The sequence below is a fragment of the Rhinolophus sinicus genome, linkage group LG07 (genome assembly GCF_036562045.2).
Source record: "Rhinolophus sinicus isolate RSC01 linkage group LG07, ASM3656204v1, whole genome shotgun sequence".
In the NCBI taxonomy this organism is placed as follows: domain Eukaryota; kingdom Metazoa; phylum Chordata; class Mammalia; order Chiroptera; family Rhinolophidae; genus Rhinolophus; species Rhinolophus sinicus.
The window spans coordinates 97,100,534-97,122,502 of record NC_133757.1 but is presented as its reverse complement, the minus strand read 5'-3'; the positions used below and the strand labels follow the sequence as shown (position 1 = coordinate 97,122,502).

Below are 21,969 nucleotides of genomic sequence, written 5' to 3'. Positions count from 1 at the left end.
GTCGCCATTTCTTGTATTTAGTAGAATTATTTGTTTTGAGTTGTGTATCCCCCGCCAGACCAAAAAAACTCGGCAGGGATTTTGCCCCAGTTGTGTCTAATATATCTGTATGTCCAGCGTTTGTACTGGGGCAAGTAGAGCAGACACACGGCCAATGTGTGGGCTCCAGTGCCCCCACAGAGCCAGCAGAGGGCCTGAGACTGGACATACTCAGCACCTGCGGGTGAAGGACAGGAGGGTCACTCCACTGTAGGCTCTGGCCCCAGGCCCAGCTTTCCCCCGCAAGAGGAAGACCCTCCAAAGAGGGAAGGCCTGAAGGGCACCTCTGCAGCAGAGGCCCTGTGGCACCAACTCAGCGGGCTGGCACATGCATGGCAGTATCCATCAGCCTGAGCTTTCCAGCATCAGGAGACAAATCCAGCCTTTGGGCAGTGCCCAGCGGGTGTTGCCAACCGTGACCCTGACTTCTGATTCCTCTCCCTTCTTCCTCCTGCTTTCCCCTCGCTTCCTCTCCCGCCTTTCCTTCTCCCAGCCCAGCCTGGCTTACCCCTCTGCCTGTGGGTGGTTCCCCAAGATGGATGGAGCAGGTCGGGAGAGAGGTCGGAGTCCTTGCCTTTGACTGCGTCAGTTCTCTGTGGGGAAGTCAGGGGTGGGACCCTTCAACCTCCAGACCCACATTTTTCTTTCAGGCACTTGAGTGGGAGTAGTCTGCCTTAATCCCTAGGCATATCCATTCTGAATTGGATGCTTAAGAAAGCAGACCGAGTTTGTTTCCCTCTGCGAAACAATTTTTTTTTTTTTTTTTTTTTTTTTTAGTGAGGCATGGATGGCAGTGAGGAATTAGACCCAGATTCTTGGGATTAGGGCACAGTTCTTTTTGTGCTTTTGATTGCTAAAAGAAGCATTAACAAATATTTCCTATGAGCAGCAGCTTTGTGACCTCATGAGTATGTACTGTGAACTGCTGTGCCAGTTGTTCATTCCCAGCCACAGGTCTCAAACTTGTTCCTGTCTGTGAGTAATAGACAATGTACAATTCTGAGCACGGCCCCAGTGGTTTGAGGAAAGGTCAGATTCCCAAATCTCCTAGCTCTTTTATCTATCCCCTCCCGCCCCCCATAACCCAGCAGCGAGGTTGTCGCTGGTCTTCCCCACTCCCTTCCAACCCCTCCAACCCTAACAATAATCCATCATGGTTATCTCATTTGGTGTTTGCAAAGCACTTTACAGCCATTGTTGTGAGTTTTTCCTCTTATTTGCAAAGTACTTTACAACTATTATTACAGAGTCTTTCCTCTGAAGGTGGGGTAATGCTGACCCACTTCCTAGAGACCTGGCTTCCCACTGTCTTCTACTAAGTGGTTGGTCCAATTCCCGTGATGCCCAGTACCATGTGGGTGGGGCTTTCTTAAGTCAAGGCCATAGCTGTGCCCGTCCAAATTAGAAATAAAGCTTAGCAGCTGGCTTCAGGCTGCTGCCCAGTTGCCCTCAGGAAGTTGCACTCTGTGCATTTCTAACAAGGAGTAAGAGGTGGTTGTCACCAAGGCTCACGCTGCCAGATGTTAGTGCTGGTTTGGGGCTCTGTGGCCTCCTCTTCCCCCAGAGTGGGTGCTAAGCAGCAAGGTTTGAATTTCTTTTTCTCCTTCCTTCAGTCCAAGGGAGGGAAAATATGTATCAAATGTAAGAGAGTAAACTAATCTCTTCCTCCATGCTGGACTGGGAGTTGCTTGAGGTGATCAAAAATGTGTGTGTGCGCATGTGTGTGTGTGTGTGTGTGTGTGTGTGTGTGTGTGTGTTTTAAAGTCCACACAACCTAACTAGCCTAACAGAATTCCCTCTTGGTGGTCTTAGCTACCATCACAGTGTATATGGCATTTTGTGTGCTGCATTTTTTTCTTTAACATGGGGTCAGCATTTTCTGCTATTATGTCGTCTTTTGTAATCATTGTTTAAAATTATGTAACGGTTCATTGAGTAGGTTGGATGGCAAGATTTTCTGGTAGAAAATATGGAAACGTGTGCAGATTTGGAGGTGGAGTGGGTTGTGGGGAGAGGTGGTATCTGACCGGATGCCTTTAGGATGGCCTTGATCTCCCAGCCAGTTCCTCCCTTTGGCTGCTGTTGTAATACCTGACCCTTCAATCCGGATCAGACTTCTGCACTTCCTACCCTAGACAAGAAGTCTCTGCCACCCAAATCCCCAACTTCATCAACATGTCTTCTGAAAATGAATTGAGTAACGTTGTTACTCATTGAGTAACGTTGTTACTCATGATTGATATTCTGGCCCAATTTGCCCAACTAGGTCATTAGCGTTCTGGGAGTAAGACTCCCTCTTGGCTCCTGTGACATCTGTCAGAGTGTTTAAATAGCAGATGCTCAATAAATATTTACTATTGACAAATACTTACATATTTGCCAACCTCCAGTGTCTTTCTTCCCTTGGCCATTAAAATAGATACTTGACTTTGTAACCCACTCTGTGTGGCAAGTGTGGCGTTTCTAAGGCAAATCTTTGTGTTGGGTTCTCAAGGCAGTGTAAGGCCAGTCACCAGCAGAGACCTAAGATTGCTAGGGTGTCTCCTTCAATGAGATTCTGTCCCTGCATATGAAACAATAAGTGTGAAGAGAAAAAGCAACCTCCCCTCCAAAAAAGAGGAACAGATTTTGAGTCGTTTTTTTTTTTTTGTCTTCGGAACCATTTATAGATAAACCAGAACACAAGAAAGAAGCTGGTTTGCTTATCTTTAAAAGAAGAGTGTGAATCTTTACCTGTAAGAACCACATACTGAAATATTTGTGAATGAAATGATAGAATGTCTGGGATTTTCTTCAGTTACACAGGACAGGGGAAAGTGGGTGGACGTAGGTATACATAAGACAAGACTGGACACAAATTGTTGGCCGCTGAGGATAGAAGAAGAGTTCATTTGTATATTCTGTCCACTTTTGAATGTTTAAATGTTTCCATAGTAATAAAAATATGGAAGAAGAGGGTTGTGCTAAGTTTGAACAGGACAGATGATCTAAAAATGTCCTCGGTCCTCAAGTGTGATTTAGACTAGAATGCAGTGTCTCGGTTCAATTTTGAGACTGTAGTGCCATCTAGTGTTGTCTACAAACACCCAACATAATGATGACACTGCACACACCCCACGTTGGACTCAGATCCTTCTGTGAACTCCCCTGGCCTTTCCAGTTCGCTTGTGGACAGGCCTGGGCCAAGGGAGCAGGGCTGACCGCTCTGAGCGAGGACAGCACATGCCGGCCTGGAGGTGGAGGGGGCTGTGATCATTTTGAGGGTGGCGTGCAGGTTGTTGCTCATTCCATGCCTCCTCCAGGCTTGGGGCAGCAAGCTGTGCATGGGAGTAGCCACTTCATGTGCCACTGTGCAAGCGGGTGACCTTGCTGGAGGGTTCTCAGTGTGACCCAGGTGCAAAAATAGCCTCTCTTGTGACCGGTGTGTGCTCAGCTCCTGGCCTGAGCAAACAGCCACTCACACCTGCACATTGTTGACTCGGTGTGTGGACACACAGCTACTTGTTTGCAGGTGCAAATGACTGTTTGTGTACCGAAAGTTGAGGGGGGGGGGTGGCCCCACCATCCTCTTCTTTAGCTTACGTTCCCTTAGAGCAGGTAGCTGGGTCACATAACTAGCAGAATGTGTGACCTTAAAAACCCAGGGCTGGGTCCTGACGGAGGAAGAGCTCTTAAAAACCTCCCCCTTGAAATGCCTCCCTCCTTTACTAGAGAAGAATCTACTTGTGCCTCACGTAGTACGACAAGAACAATCTGGACACCAGGGTAGCTGTATTGACGGACAGAAAATTTGGAGAGGATATAAACATTTTTCAAAATAAGAAACAGTGTATATGGAGTCAGAGAGACTTCTGGAAGTTTTGAGCCAGCCTTTATGTATTAGGTTGTTGCAAAAGTAATTGCGGTTTAAAAGGTTAAAAATAATTACAAAAACCGCAATTATTTTTGTACCAATCTAATAGCTCATGGGGATAAGAAAACCGGCCCAGCTGATTTCACCAGGGCAACTGAAAGGAGAGGAGTGGAATTTATCAATTATAAAATTCTATAGGCATGGAAGATAAAGATGATCGGGAAGGCAGGGTGTGTGAGTGAGTCCACGAGAGTGACAAATAATGGCAACTTTTCCATGGACGTGTAATCAACTCTACCATTGTTATAATATGTACCTTTATTTTATGTACCAATAAGCAAGAAAATATGCCAGACTGTGATACAGCATATCATTACAGATATATTGAAATAAGAAAAATGAATTACAGCCTTTTTTTGCAGGACAGTTTGAAAATTTGAAAAACTTTGGAAATAGTGTAGTCCCTTTTGGCTCATTAATTCTACGTTGGGGGGAGTATCCTAAGCAATAACCAGAAATGCTAAAATTTGTGTACAAAATGAGCAGTGTTTACAAAACAAAACTCAGAAACTGGGCAATGATTCAGTAAAAGATCAATGGTAACAGTTAAAGGATGGCACATTTGTATGATGGGATATTTATTTTACTGCGCTAAAATTAGTTTATGAAGAATTTCTAATGGTGGGAAAATGCTTTGGCATTAAGTGAAAAAATAGGATCAAAATTATATAGCTTGACCTCAACTGGGCAAAAATTTATGTCTATATGTATGTAAAGAATTGGAAAGGCTATACTACAACAAAATGCTAATAACACTGGTGACCTTTCAGTTATAGGATTATGTATGATTTAGATTTTCTTTACACATTTCTGTGTTTTCTAACTTTCCCAAAGTAAATATTTATTATATTTTTATTCAAAGAGAAAGAGTCTTAATTTTGAAAGGGGGCAAAAACAAAACAAACAAACAAAAAAACCCAGAAAGAAGGTATAAGTGGAACTCAGTGTTGGGTGAGAATCTCAGGGCTACAGCCTCTGAAGGAGAGAGAAGGGATTAAAATCAGGCTACTGATTGTCACTGCCAAACTCTCTTTTTTTCCTTATGACCAGAGCGAGAGCCTTTTTACTCCGGGATGCCCGGGAGTAAACATGTCCACTTCCCAGAGCAGTGCTCTGAGCTGATCCCCCAGAGGTTGAGGTCAGAGTGAGGAAGAGCAAGGTCTCCAAGGTGATCCACCCTTCACTCCTTGCAAGGAAAAGACATTATTTCTTTGAGCTTTAGATTCTCCAACATAAGATTAACAGGAATAAACAAAGAATGAATCCTCTGTATTATTTCCCACCCAGTAGATATGTTTGATGACTTCTCAGAAGGCAGAGAGTGTGTCAACTGTGGAGCCATGTCCACCCCACTGTGGAGGCGGGATGGGACGGGGCATTACCTGTGCAACGCCTGCGGCCTGTACCACAAGATGAATGGCATCAATCGGCCCCTCATCAAACCCCAGCGCCGGCTGGTAAGCAAGTGCTCGGACCACTCAAGTCCAACAGCCTTGGGGGAGGGGGGGAGGCAGGGCACACTTGTCTCCTCTCAGGACCTGGCTTTAGGGCTCCCACCTTGGTGGGAGATTCTCTGGTTTTGAATTTTGGACTCCAAGTTACCTTTAAAAGAAGGTGCAGTTTGAGGGGGTGGGTGTGTGGGGGCAGCATAGTAATTTCTCACACTTTAGAGTTAGCATGAGCTACAAGGATGTTTCAGACTGTTGACCTTAAAAAAGTAGCCAGATATTTCTCCAGCAAAATGGGTTTATTCTGAAACAACAAAGAATTTCAATTCGGGACATGTGGTCTAATGGTAAACCATGCCAAGTCCAAATGACAAAGAAGAGGAATATTCTTTTCTAGAGGAAAGGGAGAGTTCAGAGGGGCTGTTATACACAGGGTCTACGGGAGGAAACTGGGAGTTCCAAGTGTAGTGACTTTTCATTGGCTGAGTTGTAACAGTCTTGCAGGGGGAGGAGAGGAGCCTATTTCTACCTGCTGGAGCAGTTGAGTAGGAAAACATCTTTCTGTTGAAGATGGAAAGTAGGCCCCCTCTTGTTTGGGGTCATGGATGATGAGTGGTATGTCTTGAGAGCTCCCCCTACAGGCCCTCCCAACTCCAATTTAAATGAAATTTCTATGTATGAATCTTCACAAGACCATCTAGTCCAACAGCTTAATTATGCAGAACTGAAAAGTGAGGCTCAGAAATGCGAATGGTCTTGCCTGCAGTCTCACATGAACCAGAGTCCAGACTTCCTGGCTCCCGGTCCCGTGCTTTCTTGTTTGTCTCATGTGTTCACAGCAATCCCATGAGGAAGGTCAACTTTTCCTTTATATGTTGTTACTTACCTACCATCTTTTCAGTTGACCAACCCAAAGCCCCGGGACATTAAGCAGTGTATATTGGGCCCTATAGCTGTGGAAGAGTTTGGAACTGAGTTTTTGGCTCTTGGTTCTATGGTCTTTTCTCACCATAATTTGATTTTGACCAATACGAACTGGTTTTCACTATCTTAAGGAAGGAAGAACAGAGGGGATAAACCCTGATGTTTCCCTTTCTTGATGTCCCACGGCCCATCCAGTCTCTGCTAACCCTTGGATACAATCATTCCTCACCCACCACCCGTACCTGGCACGGAAGCCCACGTTAATTCTACTTTTGGGAGAAGCTTTTCTGCCTCCAGTGTCCAGTGCTCACGGGGCTTTTCATCTGACATCGAATGACTAACACTGCTACTAATGCCACAGTTACCATTAGGAGTCACTCTTCTCCCACAGCAGAAGTCCTTGTTTTCATTGCCGAGGGTGACAGCCCCACCCCCGGGTAAAGGGAGGTTCTGGTGCTGTGGTTGGTCTGAGATTCTCACACGGGGCTAACATGCCCTGCTCCTGCCACCCGTATAGGGAGGCCAGCCCCGCAGCGCTCCCTGTGCAGTGGGAGCAGCCGCACCTGCCTGTACTTAGACTTGAAGGGTTTGTCTCCTGTGTTGTTTGTAGTCCGCCTCCCGCCGAGTGGGCCTCTCCTGTGCCAACTGCCAGACCACCACCACCACGCTGTGGCGCCGCAACGCAGAGGGTGAGCCCGTGTGCAATGCCTGTGGCCTGTACATGAAGCTCCATGGCGTAAGTAGCCCCACCCCACACGGGACGGCCCCCTGGACCAGCATCCTTGATCCTTCATACCCATCACTCAGTTCTCACTTGTCTATCTCGTTTCGGACTGTAATTCATTGTTTCCTTAACAAAGTATACGTGGATTTGGAAGGGACCTTAGAGACTACTCATCAGTTTGGGCAGCTTTCACAAAATTCCACTCGGTGGCTTATAAACAACAGAAATTTATTTCCACGGTTCTAGAGCCTGGAAGCCTGAGAAGAGGGTGCCAACATGGTGGAGTGAGGACCCTCTTCCAGGTCACAGACTTTTCATTGTATCCTCACCTGGTGGGAGAGGCTGGGGCACTCACTTGGGCCTCTTTTGTAAGGGCACCAATCCCATTCTTGAGGGCTCCACCCTCATGACCTAATCACCTCCCAAACGCCCCACCTACTGATACTATCACCTTGGGAGACAGGTTTCCAACATAGGAATTTGGGGGGGACAGAAGCATTCAGACCATGGCAGAAACACTTCTGGTCACTTCCATCTTTAACATTACATAAGCCTAATTCCCATTTTACAGATGAGGAAACTCAGAAATAGTTTATGTGGTAATATGATATGACAAAGGTAACAATTCAATAGATAAAAGATAGTTTGCTTAAGAATAATTGTATTGACATAATCTGGAAAACAAAAGCATAGTTTGACCTCCACCTCCTACCAGAAACAAAAATAAAGTTGGGTGAATTAAAGATATGACATGTCAAATATCTTTAAATAGAGACAATAGAAGTACTAGAATAGAATGTAGGGGGAATATTTATATAACCTTGGGGGTGGGAAAACTTCTTAGACAAGTTTTCAAAACTCTTAAGCCGTAAGATAAGAGTTAGATATATTTGATTATATAACATTTAATATTAGTGTATGGAAAGAGATACTTGAGGAAAGTAAAAACCAATACACACAAATATCAGGAAAAAAGATTACTATTTCCAGAATACAGGGAGTTTCTACAAAGCTCTTTATGTTCTAATTTGCAACAATCTCCATTATATAGTGCTTTAAAAAAAGTCAGTGCAGAATGTTGTTTATATTAATAATAAGAGTATATTAATAATAATGTGGCATTATTTTTATAAAGAGGGGGAATATAATTTATATGTAGTTGTTTATATATACATAAAACACCTCTGGAAAGATATATAAGAATCTGGTAGCATGGGTTGCCTCTAGGAAAAGGAACAGGGGTTTGGAGGGATACTTTTTTCATTTTGTACCCCCTTTGTACCTTTTACATGGTGCATGTGCATGTCTTACTTCAAATATATGTTAAACTACAACAACACAAGCAAAACAAATGAAAAAAGAGATCCTATAGAAGAATAAGAAAATGACAATTTACCCCCCTTTCCCAAAATGGGCAGAAGTTATGAACAGACAACTCCCAGAAGCAGCTCAGATAGCCACTGAACACGTGCAGAGAGGCTGGACCTCACTAAAAATCAGGGAAGTGTAAATTCAAACAACGTTGAGATCCCCTGTTTTGCCCATATGTTTGGCAAAAATGAAAAATGTGTGATAATATGTGCTGCTGGTATGGATTTGGGAAAATAGATACTCTCATACTCTATATTGTTGATTTGTATGTGAAGTACTGCAAATATTCTTTCAGGAAATTAACCTAGTAGTACTTTTTAAGGTTAAAAACACATATACCTTTTGATCTAGCAGCTCTACTTTTGGGAAACTAGCATATAAAACAATAAAAGAGTCAGGACACAATCATGTTTGAACTGTTTATTGCTGCAGTGTTTGTACTGGCAAAAACTAGAAACAATCTTAAAGCCTCATAAAGGAATGGTTGAATAAATTATGGCACATCCTTTAATGTGGCATATTGCACAGAAGTTAAAAAATAATAAGTTACAGCCATATATCTTGACCTGGAGTAATGATAAAACACATTGCAAATACAGTAGGCCCTTGAACAACTCAGGGGTTAGGGGCGTCGGCCATCCTACACAGTCAAAAATCTGTGTATAACTTAAGTCGGCTCTCCACATATGCAGACTCCCAACCACGGATTGAAAAATACTGTTTTCCACTTGAGGTTGGTTTAATCTGCAGATGTGGAACTTGGAGATATGGAAGGCCAACCGTCTATATATTTAAAAAAAATCCACTTGTAGGTGGATTCGCTCAGTTCAAACCCATGTTGTTCAAAGGTCAACTGTAATATCCATAAGAATAATCCCATACTGTGGGGGTGAGGGTACATTAAACACACACACACAGATACAGTTGGATGGATGGATGAATTCACACACATACATGTAATAGATATGTACATGTGCATACATGTTTGATAATTTAATAAAATGTAAGAAACATAGGCTATTACTCCAATTGCCTCATGGGGACAGGATTGGTGGTAGTGGGGTGGGAAGGGTTGTTATTAAGTTAATCTCATGCCTCTTTTCACGTTTTCTTGTTACAATGAGAAAAAAAGTTTAAAAATACAGTTAAGAACATTTATAAGAATATACACTTCTTTCTGCAGATATTTGTTGAATCACTGTAATAGTGACAAATGTAGAAAACACCTCCAGGAGGAAAATGATTAAAGAAACTATTGTTGTTTAATAGGAGAATGGTAAAAGAAACTGATAGAGGAATATCGTGTGGGTATTAAAAAAATTGTGTCTTTGAAAAATTAAAAGTAGAATTACCTGTGACTCAGCAATCCTACTTCTGGGTGTATATCCAAAAATAATTGAAAGCAGGGTTTCCAACAGTTATTTGTACACGCGTGTTCATAGCAGCATTATTCCCAATAGCTAAAAGGTAGGAGTAACCAAACCATTGATGGATGGATGGATAAGCAAAATGTGGTATAGACATACAAACGAATATTATTCAGCCTTTTAGAAGGAAGGACATTCTGACATGTGCTACCACATGGATAAATCTTGAAGTCATTACGCTGAGTGAAAGAAGGCAGTGACAAAAGATCAAATATTATATGATTCCACTTATATTAGGGACCAAGAGGGGCAAATTCATGGCAACCAGAATACTGGTTGCCAGAGTCTGAGGGGAGGGGGAAATGGGGAGTTATTTAATGGGTACAGAGTTTTAGATTTGCAAGATGAAAAGAGTTCTGGAGATGGATAGAGGTGATGGTTGCACAACAGTGTGAATGCACTTAACACTACTGACCTGTGCGCTTTAACATGGTTAAGATGGTAAATCTTATGTTATGTGTATTTTACCACAATTTTTTTTGAAAAAGTATTGAGATGGGTAGGGACTAAACAAGAGGCAAGATTCTTCTGAAGTCAGGATGGGCTTTAAGAAGGCCTGAATACACTTTCTCCCAAAAGTGGGAATGCTGTCTAATCTGACTCTCAGTTGACTAGAAGGCAAGTTCAAGTTCATATATGCTGGTGCACTTCTCTCTTTACCATTCCGTGTTGATGTCTCTGAAGTGACAGTTTTTCTTTCAGTATCATCAGGGTTGGCATTTATTAGTCCCATATGGGAGACCAGCGGCTAAAAGATTTGGTTGGCTAAGCCTCAAAGAAACCAGATGTGGAGAAGGCACAATATTTAACAATGTTAGAAAGATGCAGGCTTGCTCCCCAGACACTTCTTTCGGCCTCTGTGAATGGCTCAAGAACATAACACCTGATAGTCACTGCTTGTGTATGAGGAATCAGATGGGATACAAGTATTGTCCATGGACAGTTTATCTCTCAGTACCTGGCCACGGGCAATCTCTACAGCATAATCTCTTGCTGCTTCCCACCACCCATGGCAACACCACCCTTTGCTCCAGTCAGATTCAATGTAGTGAAGAGCTAGCTACTCTAAGTAGAGTGACTTTACATTTTGACTCACCAGGACTGTCCCAGTTCATGCCTATTTTCTTGGCATAATTATTAATAGCACTCCCTTTTCACTTTTATAGTGTCCTGATGTGGCTGATAAATTAAATGTTTTGGCATATACTGTTTCTGCTGCCTGAAATGCCTGTCCCTGTCTGCTCCACAGCCTCCTACAACTCAGACATCACCTCCTCAGCGAAGCCCTCCTTGATGTGCTCATGTGCCACTGCCCCTCCTCCCCAACCCAGGCCAGAGTTTAGTGTTTCTTCTTTGTCCTCCCACATCACCTCAGAGTCTGGTTATTTTCTACTTGTCTGTCATTCCCACTAAACCATGAACCTCTAGAAGGAAGTATCTGTCTTTCAGTCTCTGTTTCTCCAAGGTCTAGTATAATACCAGGCATGTAATATATGCTCAACCCTTTTTAAAAAAAATAGAATTGATTTCTTTCTCAGCAAGAGTTCAGGGGCTGAATCACTTAGTCTCTAATTCCCTTCCTATAGAGGAATTGCTTAGATGTTGCCTTATCATAGAGAGAGAGAGAGAGTTTAAATACTGTAGCTGTGTTTAAATACTTGTTTTGTACAAGTAGAAAACCATACATAATGACTTGTAATTTCTTAGGTCCCCAGGCCTCTTGCGATGCGGAAAGAGGGGATTCAAACCAGAAAACGGAAGCCCAAGAACCTTAATAAATCTAAGGCAGCAGCAGGTGAGGAAAAGAGCTGTGTGTAATGATATGTCTGGAGCCCTCAGGGAGGGTGAGAATGAGGTATTCTTAGGTGGGCCGGCCCAGGCTGCTGAGGTGGAATGATAGCAGTGTCCATCTCAGCTTTTTAGGATGAAATGAATAACCCAGTAAATAAGTAACATCATCATGGGACCTATTTGGAGCTTTTGGAGCAGGTTCACGTCAAGTTATGCCTGATCAATGCCAGTTGCACAGACTCTAGTGGGCAGCTGGATGGGTCAAGGGCCTGAAGGGAAAAGGAACATGACTTGGTCCCTTCATCTTTGGTGCTGCAGCCACTCAAGAACTCCACTCCTCTCAGTTCTCTTTGGGGGAACTGGAGTCTAGGAAGACAGGGTCCCATTCGTCATGTTCACAACAGATTGATTTGTAAGCCAATGTATAATTAATATCCTGTAGTACTTTGTACTTTAGAAAGCTCCTTCACAAATATTCTCTCATTGATCCTTAAAGACCCCCACAAGACCCGTTAATTATCCCCATTTTACTGATGAGCAAACTGAGGCTCACAGAGGGCAGTGACTTAACCAGAGTCATACAGCTGTGAATGGGTAGGTCCAGAATGAACAGCTAAATTTTTACACTTCGGGGTCCATATGTGTTTAATATATCACTCTGCCTTTTCAGTTTCTAGAGTGAGCCTGAGGACTATGTATGTTCCCTCTCAAGAGCACTTCCTGCTCAGTACTGCTACCAAATTAAAGATTTCACTGCAAAATGCTGCAGTCGCAGAGAAAGTAAATCGGCTAATCTGATGGAAAGTTTATCTTCTATTCTAAGGCGTGACAGAATCAGATAAATTTTTTCTTTCCACTATCGAGATCATGACCAAAGTTGTCCTTTCCCAGATTCAACAATGGCTACCCCTCTGGCAGTCATGTCTTACTAGACCTTTTAGTGTTTACACCGGTCATCTTCCGCCTTTCTCCTGCTGCCACGTGGTTTATAAGTATACACATCCCCCTGGGTGACCTCATCTCCTATGTGTCACAGTCACAGGGAGAGCAGGCATTTGGTTCAGGTGTACAAACCCCTATCCGAAAATCAAAATCCAGGGAGCTAGATTTGGCAGCAGTATCTAATCTGAACAAACACAGGCTCTTTATAGTCTCTATTTTCTCCACGTGTCAATGTTCACGTTTTGCTATAGAACTATGTATGTCTGTGTGTATGTATTTATTTTTTTAATTACAGTTGACATTCAATATCATTTTATATTTGTTTCAAGTGTACAGCATCGTGGTTAGACATTTATATAATTTATGGAGTGATCCCCCCGATAAATCTACTATCCACGAAAACACTACTTTGAAAAGATATATGCACCCCTATGTTCATTGCAGCGCTATTCACAATAGCCAAGATATGGTAGCAACTTAAGTGCCCATCAGTAGACAACTGGATAGAGAAGAGGTACATATGTACAATGGAGTATTACTCAGCCATAAAAAAGAATGGAATCTGGTCATCTGCAACAACATGGGTGGACTTAGAGGGTATTATAATAAGTGAAATAAGTCAGACAGAAAAAGACAAATATCGTATGATTTCACTTATATATGGAATCTAAAGAACAAAATATTGAACTATTAATGGACTTAAATATGTCCCAGACCTCCCTGGAGGAATTGTTTTATAATGTACGGTATTTCCCCTTTTTGAAATCCAAAAAGTTGGAATCCTGAAACACATGTGGCTTCAAGGATTTAGGATAAGATAAGGGGTGGTGAGCTCATCCCTTTGAAACATTTGAAAAAGTTCCCTTGAAAAGCTCATTTTGGGAACTGTCGTCCTACACCAATGAAAGACCCCGCCTCTGCCCCCAGCAAATGTACATAAGCCATGAGCACAGACCTGGGTGTCTCAGAGGACCGCCCTCTGTCTGACCCTCTCCTGGTCTCGGTGTCCTGACTCTGCCTTGTTCCAGGTCCCGCGGGCAGTGAGAGCCTCCCTCCCGCCAGCAGCGCTTCCAGCACCTCCAGCACTGTGGCCACGAGCAGTGGTGACGAGATGCGCCCCATCAAGACAGAGCCCGGGCTGGCATCCCACTACGGGCACAGCAGCTCCATGTCCCAGGTATGCCGCTGGGCGAGGGGACGGGACTGTCCATGGCGAAGTAGGTGCCAAGGTGCAGCACGGGAGCTTGGACTTGCAGCACGTGGCCCAGGGAGCTGCCTGTGTCCTCAGGGCCCCACCCAAGGCGAGGGGCTGTCTGCCTGACACAGCTGGTCAAGCTACCGTGATTTGGACACACAACTGTGAGACAGATGTTTGGCAGCTCCTCTGTGTCAGGACCTTCAGAGACAAGGAAAGAGGAGTCTGGGGCTGGCCCACAGTATGACACAAACCTCAACCTGAATTCGACTGTGTCCATTGGGGCAGAGGGTGGGTACGAGTGTTGCAGGCTGCAGGAAGCAGAGCAAGGGGCTTTCTAGTCAAGTCTGTCTCCTAAGTGAGGGGTAGTTTGACCTTGGCCTTGAAGGATGGGTCAATTTTAACAGCAGGAAGGGGAAGGGGAAGAGGGCCATCCTGGCGTAGGCAAAGGTGTGGCAATGCACAGGGCAGGGTGGATGGCGTGGGGTTGGTGAGGAGGTCACAGGCAGGACGCCATGTCAATGTGGGTCAGCTGTAGGTCCAGCTCCACCGTGTGTCCAGACGCTGGGCCAGCAGTCCCCGCATTCCCCTCTTTCGGATATGATGGCATCCCTGCTCCTCCACCCCCTTCCCTCTGTGGTTCCCCTCATCTGGGATCATGATTCTCCCAAGCCTGGTCACAGCCTCCATTAACTCTGATCTCTTCCCCACCCATATGTTGTACAGGAGGCCATGTCCTAACCAGCTTCTTCCTGTCAGAGCGAAGAGAAGCTGGTCCTATAAAGCCAGGAGAGTCAGGAGCCCCTTCTGGGTGGGAAGGATGGCTACTGTTTGGAAGTCGAGGTCTGATGGTGATGAGGTTATAGAAAATGTCTCACAAAACTATCCGAGCCTTCCAAGAAACTAGCATATTTACCAACCTACCGGTCACAATGTTCAGTAGCAGCTGATGAGTCATGCACTCCCTTTGCATCCCATAGCACAGGGGTAGGGAAAACAAGCGCTGCAGGGGTCCCTTGTCCTGCCCTTGTCCTTTGGCCCTCTCCTCTCCTCCATCTCCTAGGGGTGGGAGCCAGCCTGGGGACATCTGCTTAATGGGACTCCCTTCTCCAGCCCAGCCCTCCCCTCCTGAGCCCTCAGGAGTGATTCCACTGACCTCGTCTTGCACTTTTTTGCTTTCAGACGTTCTCAGTCAGTGCTATGTCTGGCCATGGGCCCTCCATCCACCCTGTCCTCTCAGCCCTGAAGCTGTCCCCACAAGGCTACGCGTCTTCTGTCAGCCAGTCACCACAGGCCAGCTCCAAGCAGGACCCTTGGAACAGCCTGGCCTTGGCTGACAGTCACGGGGACATAATCACTGCGTAATGTCACCTCCCTCCCTCCTCAGATTCCTGCATGGACTTGCGACTTGGAGAACAGCAGAGATGAGGCTCTGGGCTCCCAGCGGCTGGCCTGCTCTGTCTGGAAATAACTCCAGAACAACTGGGAAGAAACTTGAAGTTGACGATTTGGTTAGGGGACGTGGGTGTTGGATTTTAATCAGATGGCTTTTCAAGGTGGGAGGCTGGAAAGAGCCCAGACTCCGATCTGGAAGCCCCTACCCTTCCAGGGGCTCACTTCAGTCCCTTCTGTGGAGTTAGAGACTTCTTTCTCATTTTCTGCCCACTCCACCCTGACAGGAGATGAGCTGTCTTTCTCCCCTACCGTCCCACCACTGTGGCCTAAGGTGGTGGTCTTCCACGGTGTTCCCAGCACCAGGGATCTGGGGGCAGACGCAGGGGCAGGCCACTGGGAGCCCTGCTCCAGCCTGAGCCAGGGCCTCTGTTTGACATGCATTTGGATGTGACAGGCCCCTTGGGGCAGCTGCTGCCCTTGCCCAACACTCCCCTTCCGGCTTGACACCACCCCTGCCTTAATACTGAATCTTGACTCCAGAAACGCTGGGTGTAGCTCCAGTGTGCCTGGGTGCTCCGTGGGGAGATGGAGATGGAGGAGAGCTGCTTTACTCGCCACACAGGACGGCTTCTGCAAAACCGCACCTCGGCGACTTGGCCTCCCCCACGGTCCTTCCCGGCTCACAGCCTCATCCCTTCGCTTCTGCTCTTCACCCTGAGGCCTCTGAACATAAAACCCCTTCCACTGCTCTGAGTGATTCAGATCTGCCTTCAGCTTGAACATGTCACTCCCTCAGCAAAACGAGAGCTCCACAGTTTAGCCAAACAGCAGCTCCCCTCACGCCTGCCCCCCCAATCCTTCCTCCACCCCATCATGCACAGAGGGTTCTGACTAAGAACAAAAGAGGTTCTGCTGCTAAAGCAAGTCTGACTAGCACTCATCTAAGACTTGAGATCCTTCTGGAGAGGCTATCTGCTGGACATTGTCTGGGGCTGGGGCAGGCACTGTTGGGGGGCTGGGTTTTCCGTGGATTCTGACTCGCTTGCGCTCGAATCTTGCTGACGTCACTCTTGTTCTGCGGAGATGTGCCTCTTGGTCAGACAGCTGGTGGAGTCCATCCAGAGTTCCTGCCCTCACGTCCGTTCTCCAGCAAAAATCTCTTATCCATGAGGCAAAACACTACGGATTTTGCAACATAAATTCAAAGCAAACAAACCCAAGAAAACTCATGGAAAGAAAGACAACGACTGGTGAGAGAAGACACTGAGGTGGGCCTGGAGGGCTCTCCAGCTCTGCGCTGCTCTGGATCTGGCCTTCTTTTCCTCTCCACATTGCTGTTCCTGCCGTGACACTGGGGCTCGAAGACTGCTCCCACCTGTCCTCCTGGGGCCTTCCTGTGTCCTACCCCAAAACACCCAGCCCCCCACCGAAAAATCCTCCAGGCTGTAGCAGAGAATCTCTCTAAACCAAGATTCTGTTTTAATCATCATTTACATTGTTTTCTTTCATGAAGGCCGCCCTCGTGGACCTTCCCTAACCCACAAACCTGTTAACATTGTCTTAAGGTGAAATGGCTGTAAAATCAGTATTTAACTAATAAATTTATCTGTACTCCTGTTTCCCTTCTCCTCCCTCAGAGGTTTTTCCTGGGAGGTTCGCTGCTGCCCCTTGCAAGGCAGTCTTGAGCCACGGAGGCCCCTTTGCCGATCCACTCACAGGCTGCATCCAAAATCATTTTCTCCATTCATTTTTGGCAGTTGGCCAGGACTTCCCCTGTAAGTGATGGTGACAAGTGAAAGGAACACTCATTCTGGCCCTGCTACCGACTAGTTTGCGACCTTGACAGGTAACCTCTAAGCTTTGGTTTCCTAGGAGAGGGTTGGACCAGCTGTTAACTACAGTTCCTATGGCCCAACAGTTTGCCCAACCAAGGGGGGTCATTTTTAGAGCTCCCTTCAGGGACACCAGGGCTGGTGCGTGAGGCTGAGCTGCGGGGCAGTGATCTCTGCAGCCCACGTGAGTTGATCACTGGGTCACCCTGAGGTGTTCTTCCCCTTCCATTTTCCACTTGCCCTTTACAGTTTGATCCAAACAAGCCCTTGGAGGGGCAGCTAATGATCCACACCAGCGGGGGAGGAGATGAAAACTTCTCCTTTGTCCATCTGTCTTCAACCTTCTTAGGCTACAGATCTGCTACATTTCTTCAGAGTAAAAGTGGGGTGGGGGTGGGCAATGGTCCTAAGGCCACCCGCTGACTTGGAACCAGTTGAAAGGGGCCCGGACAAGCAAACCCACCCCGACTCAGAACTGTTCATGGTGGCTTCCTGCCTCTCTCAACTGACTTACGCCAAACGCACTGGGCAACTGGTGGCCTTTGACTTTTCACAGCCCCCCTGTTACGTGTGAGCAGGTCTGGAAACCACTATAATCACGCTTCTATGTAAAATCAGAAAATCTTTTTACATTTGCTAAGATATAGCCAAACTCATTCAATGTAGCGACCGTCCAGAAGGATGAGTAGCAGATAACGTAGCAACTAAGAGTAACAAAAGAGCTTCAAAACCAAAAATAAAACCTACCAGGATTTACGTTGGCTTTGGGGAGTACATGTTTTCTGATGATGAGGTCTGTGCTAAAGACAGTTTTCCACTGCTCTTTAGGAATGGCTTCCAGAACAAAATGATGTACAATACCAGAAGCCGACCTCTTTCCTTATATAGCTAAACTTGTGCTTCACCCCAGGTCGTATAATCCAGCTTGGTTCAGCCGCCTCGCTCACCAGACTTGGTTGCTTTCCCAAATCAAATGTCTCCTCAGAGGAGGTCGTTCTGATATTCTAAAGGATGCAATTCTTAGGTGGCTGGGAAGTGGCTGGGGGGAAAAGTGCTGGGGTGGTGGTGGAGGTGGTGGGGGCTGGCAATGATGATGTCATCAGAATAAACGTCTGGCCTAATGTGAGAGCAGCAGCCAGTGTGCATCTGTCCAGATTAAGAAACCCCTCACATTCCCTAGCAGCCTCACCTCTTGCTATGACAACAACTTTTGAGGCACAGCTCAAATCATTTGAACAGTTGGAGAGCATGAATCCTTAATATTTGACTTTTGAATGCCTCTGAGGGGGTAACAGCAGAAGTAGCTGTGATTATGTTTGGCTTGGGTCGACAGCAGTGAAAATAAGTTTATATTCACTGAACATGCAGCAAATGGAGCTGGGGTGAGGGTTATTTGGATGAACGCCACTCCACCCCCAAGCCCCCAGAAGCTGCCATACTGACAAGGATACTGAGTGCATGAGAAATCTAGAGATCTACTTTTGGAGTGGAGGTGGTTAGTTTTTGTTTTGAAATCATTTTCTAACATTGGACACAACTCTTCATTTTGCATCCTTGCCCTGTTTGAAGCCGTAACACAAAAATGCCATTGTCCCCTGACCAAGGACCTCAAATCTTCAAGGCTTAGCCTGGGAAGTGGGACCTCCAGGAATCCGTCCCGCTAAGGTCTCTGCCCCTGGACACTTGCTTTCGTTTCACTTACTGAGGCCTCTGACCGGTAGCCTCCTGGGCGTGCTGCAGTTCTACGCCACTCGGGCTCCGGTGTGACTTTTATATCCCTTCTAGGAGCTGTGGCAGGGTATTTGCAAAAAAACTATTCAATAACGAGGAGAACTAAACAATCCAAGCAAAAATGACATTATAACAGATCTTGTGTTTCAAAGTCCAGTTTTCTTTTGGTCTGTCCATTGCTATCTCACGCTCTGGGAGATTGTGGGTTTAGTTATATGCAGAAAGGTAACCACATAGCTGTGCTCTGGGTTAACAAGAACAGAGAAGTCAGAAAAAGTCCATGAGGCAACTGGGACTCGTGGGCCCAGGCTGTAGAAGTGCTTGCAGCCCTAACATGAAGAGGTTCTCCTCCCGAGGGAAGGGTGATAAATAGGACCCCCAGACCTCCCTCCCGGCCACACACTCCATCCGCTCTCTGCTCTCTGCCCTACAGCTGTGGTGGCCCCTGCTTCACCTGAAAAACAAATATGTGATCCCCCACTGGGTTTATAAGAGGTTTTTTAACTAATAGTTCCAAATTCCTAACCAGTGAATCTGATTGCAAGGAGGTAATCCAGAAGCTCAATACTAGGAGACAATGCTAGTAGACTCCTCTTACAATGACCACGGTCTCTTGGGCTGCCTCTTTTCCAAAATAGTTTTGCTCAAATGAAATTAATTTTAGAGGTGTAAAATAATTAGATTGATCATTCCTCCTCTGATTAGAGTCACACTGAATTAGATCTAGCATCCCGGGCTTGGGACCAGCAGCTCTGAAATCACGAGTTGGAGGGAAGTGGTTCCCATCTCTCTGGGTCTTACAAATTTGGAAAATGCTCCTTTTGGAGACTCCAGATGGATGTTCTCCAAGTAGAAAACAGTAGCTTTCTTGTGACCCGAGTAATGATGTTTAAAAATGTCTCAGAAGCTGTACCTCCAAATGAGCACTGTCTCTTAAAGTAGCCATCTAGGAAATTATTCATCCCAATGTTGCAGCCATTGCCCAAAATTGGAAGTCTCTGCAGATGCTACCAGAACCTGCTCAGATGAGTCAAAGAGAACCAGGCTTATTGCTTCTTAGCCACATTTAGTTTGGGGCCCCAAGCAGCATTATATCACTTGACTAATTTGTTGTCACCAATCTTAATTCTAAATGCCCCTTTAAAATATGGAAATTTGCCATCAGTGAAGAATGGTCTCTAGGCTCTGATAGCTAATACCAGTGATGGAAGCAGAAGTGATGCAAAACATTTTTAGGTCTTCTGTGGCTGCCACCCAGCATGTTAGCTTTAGTTCTGGTGTGTTTTCCTAAATCCATCAAATGACCTTGGTGTCTTCCCTCACTGCTCAGATGTGTTGAGGTTTGAGAGGGACTGCAGGTTATGGAACTGGAACACACTTTCAGGGCTTCCTACAGGATCCTGTATAGAGAATGCTTGAAGTAAGTCATTTCTGCAATTTGGGGCAGTGGTTTTTTTAACTTCTGGGGCCACAGAGCTCTCTGAAAATGTAACAAAAGTCATGCTGACTTTCCCAGGAAGGTACACATAACTGAGATTTTGCACACCAATGAAACTCTGGAAACTTCTCCGTATACCCCAGGTTAAGAACTCCTTCCTGCTCTCAGGCTCAGATTTAGTCTAGGGCTACAGGGCTTTGTTGGTCAAACTGACCAGGTCAGCAACATCTAGGGCATCCTGGCACTTGGTGGGCAAGTTTGGCCCAGAGTAAACCTTTCCGTTTAGCTATGAAGTCAGGCAATGGAATAGTCCCAAGGCAGCTGTCAAGGCCCCTGGGGCTTCTCTAGGCTCCTGGGAGGTCTTGCAGCCTAAAATGTAGCTGTTCACACAAGGACAGGGCTGAAGAATTTCTGGTAGCCCCTTCCTTACAGGAAGGTAAGGGTCTGGGGTTGATGGGAATACAATGGGGTTACAGAATACACGCTGCTAAGGATTTGGGGGACGTTAGCATTGCTAAGGTGTCCAATAACTGGTTTGGGAGACCAATGGAATGGCAACCAAACAGCCCCGCTAGGAAAAAGGATGCTTGGATTGGGAGGCCTTGCCTGACAGATTTACAGATCATGAGGGGTCTCAGATACCATCTGGCCCAAGCCCTCTTGTCTCACCATTATCGAGGGAACTTGCCCAAGGCCAAGTTCTCACACCTAACCTCATTAGGGGGGGATCTGAGATTGGAATAAAGGTACTCTCCTTGCAGTTAATGCACGGACCACGTGGGGGCGCCTGCTTTCTCCTACTTTCCCTGTGCCCTTCAGAACCTAAGAGCCTGATTTTCAAGTGATCTGAGATCAACCCAGAAATTCTGCTAAATACTGCTTATTGAGCACTACTGCACATCAGATGATGCTAGTAGTTTTATATATACACATAAAATATTTATGTATCATCACCATGTTTTGCACACAAAGAAGATACCGGCCCATAGATTTTTAAGTAACTTGCTGAAGGTCACAGAACTAGTAGGTGCCGAATCAGGATTCAAACCACGCCTACTTGACTCCACCCCTGCCTCTCCTAAAGTGTGGACACGTCAAAGCTGGAAACCCCACACAGCCTGGGTTTTAGTCCTCTCCAGAGACCTCTCAGCTAGGGTCTAAGGTGCCTCCTCTCTCATGCCAGCTCCCCAATCCTCTTTGGAGAATTAACAACAATGGAACATACCTATTTTTAAATACTCTACTATTTTATGTTTTTTATTCTTTGAAATAAAACTTTAATATAGAATAATACTACATGCAAGGCAAAATTGCTTATGGTAAAAATTCAAATAATAATATTTAAATTATATAAAGTAAAAGATCCCACCCTTTTAAAATTTCATGAGAATTTCTTGACAGCCTGTTTCCTTTTCACAATAACCTCACTAGGTTTAGGAAGCCCAGCAAAATCAATTTAAAGGCTTGCCTTTGCCCGAACCACGCAAAGTTTTCCTATTAGCAATTTATCCACTTTTCTCTGTAACCATCTGCATCTGTCTTAAGAGAAACGTTCCACGGGTGCTTTGCTTGTTCTCCACGGTCTGCTCAGTTTCGGTCTCTCTTCGCCCTACGGCCACTGCGGTCCTTTACCCTCCAATCCTCCGCCACTGCCCGCCCTCCCGGACCCACTTTGGGTGGGAGCCCCGCATCCTCCCCTGCTAAGGGGGAGTCCCTGCGCCCCGGGCCAGTCCCAGACAGAGCCCTGTACCCACCCAACCCGGGCGAGCCCCTCCTCCTGAGCTCACGCGGGGGGCGGA

General features: G+C 45.7%; 1 protein-coding gene across 4 annotated transcripts in view; it reads left to right on the top strand.

Annotated features, from left to right (window-relative positions):
• The window catches only part of GATA4 (GATA binding protein 4), a 75,364-nt gene extending 58,576 nt beyond the window's left edge, over positions 1 to 16,788 (top strand). For 2 of the 4 annotated variants that reach the window (XM_019733256.2, XM_019733255.2), the window contains exons 3-7: positions 5,240 to 5,409; positions 6,935 to 7,060; positions 11,554 to 11,641; positions 13,608 to 13,756; positions 14,957 to 16,788. In XM_019733256.2, the coding sequence (XP_019588815.1) occupies positions 5,240 to 5,409; positions 6,935 to 7,060; positions 11,554 to 11,641; positions 13,608 to 13,756; positions 14,957 to 15,139 (716 nt within the window). In that variant the 3' untranslated portion in view covers positions 15,140 to 16,788. The remainder of the gene's footprint in view (positions 1 to 5,239; positions 5,410 to 6,934; positions 7,061 to 11,553; positions 11,642 to 13,607; positions 13,757 to 14,956) is intronic. The other 2 variants (XM_019733258.2, XM_019733259.2) reach the window with 2 other exon arrangements.
• The last annotated feature ends 5,181 nt before the right edge of the window (positions 16,789 to 21,969 follow it).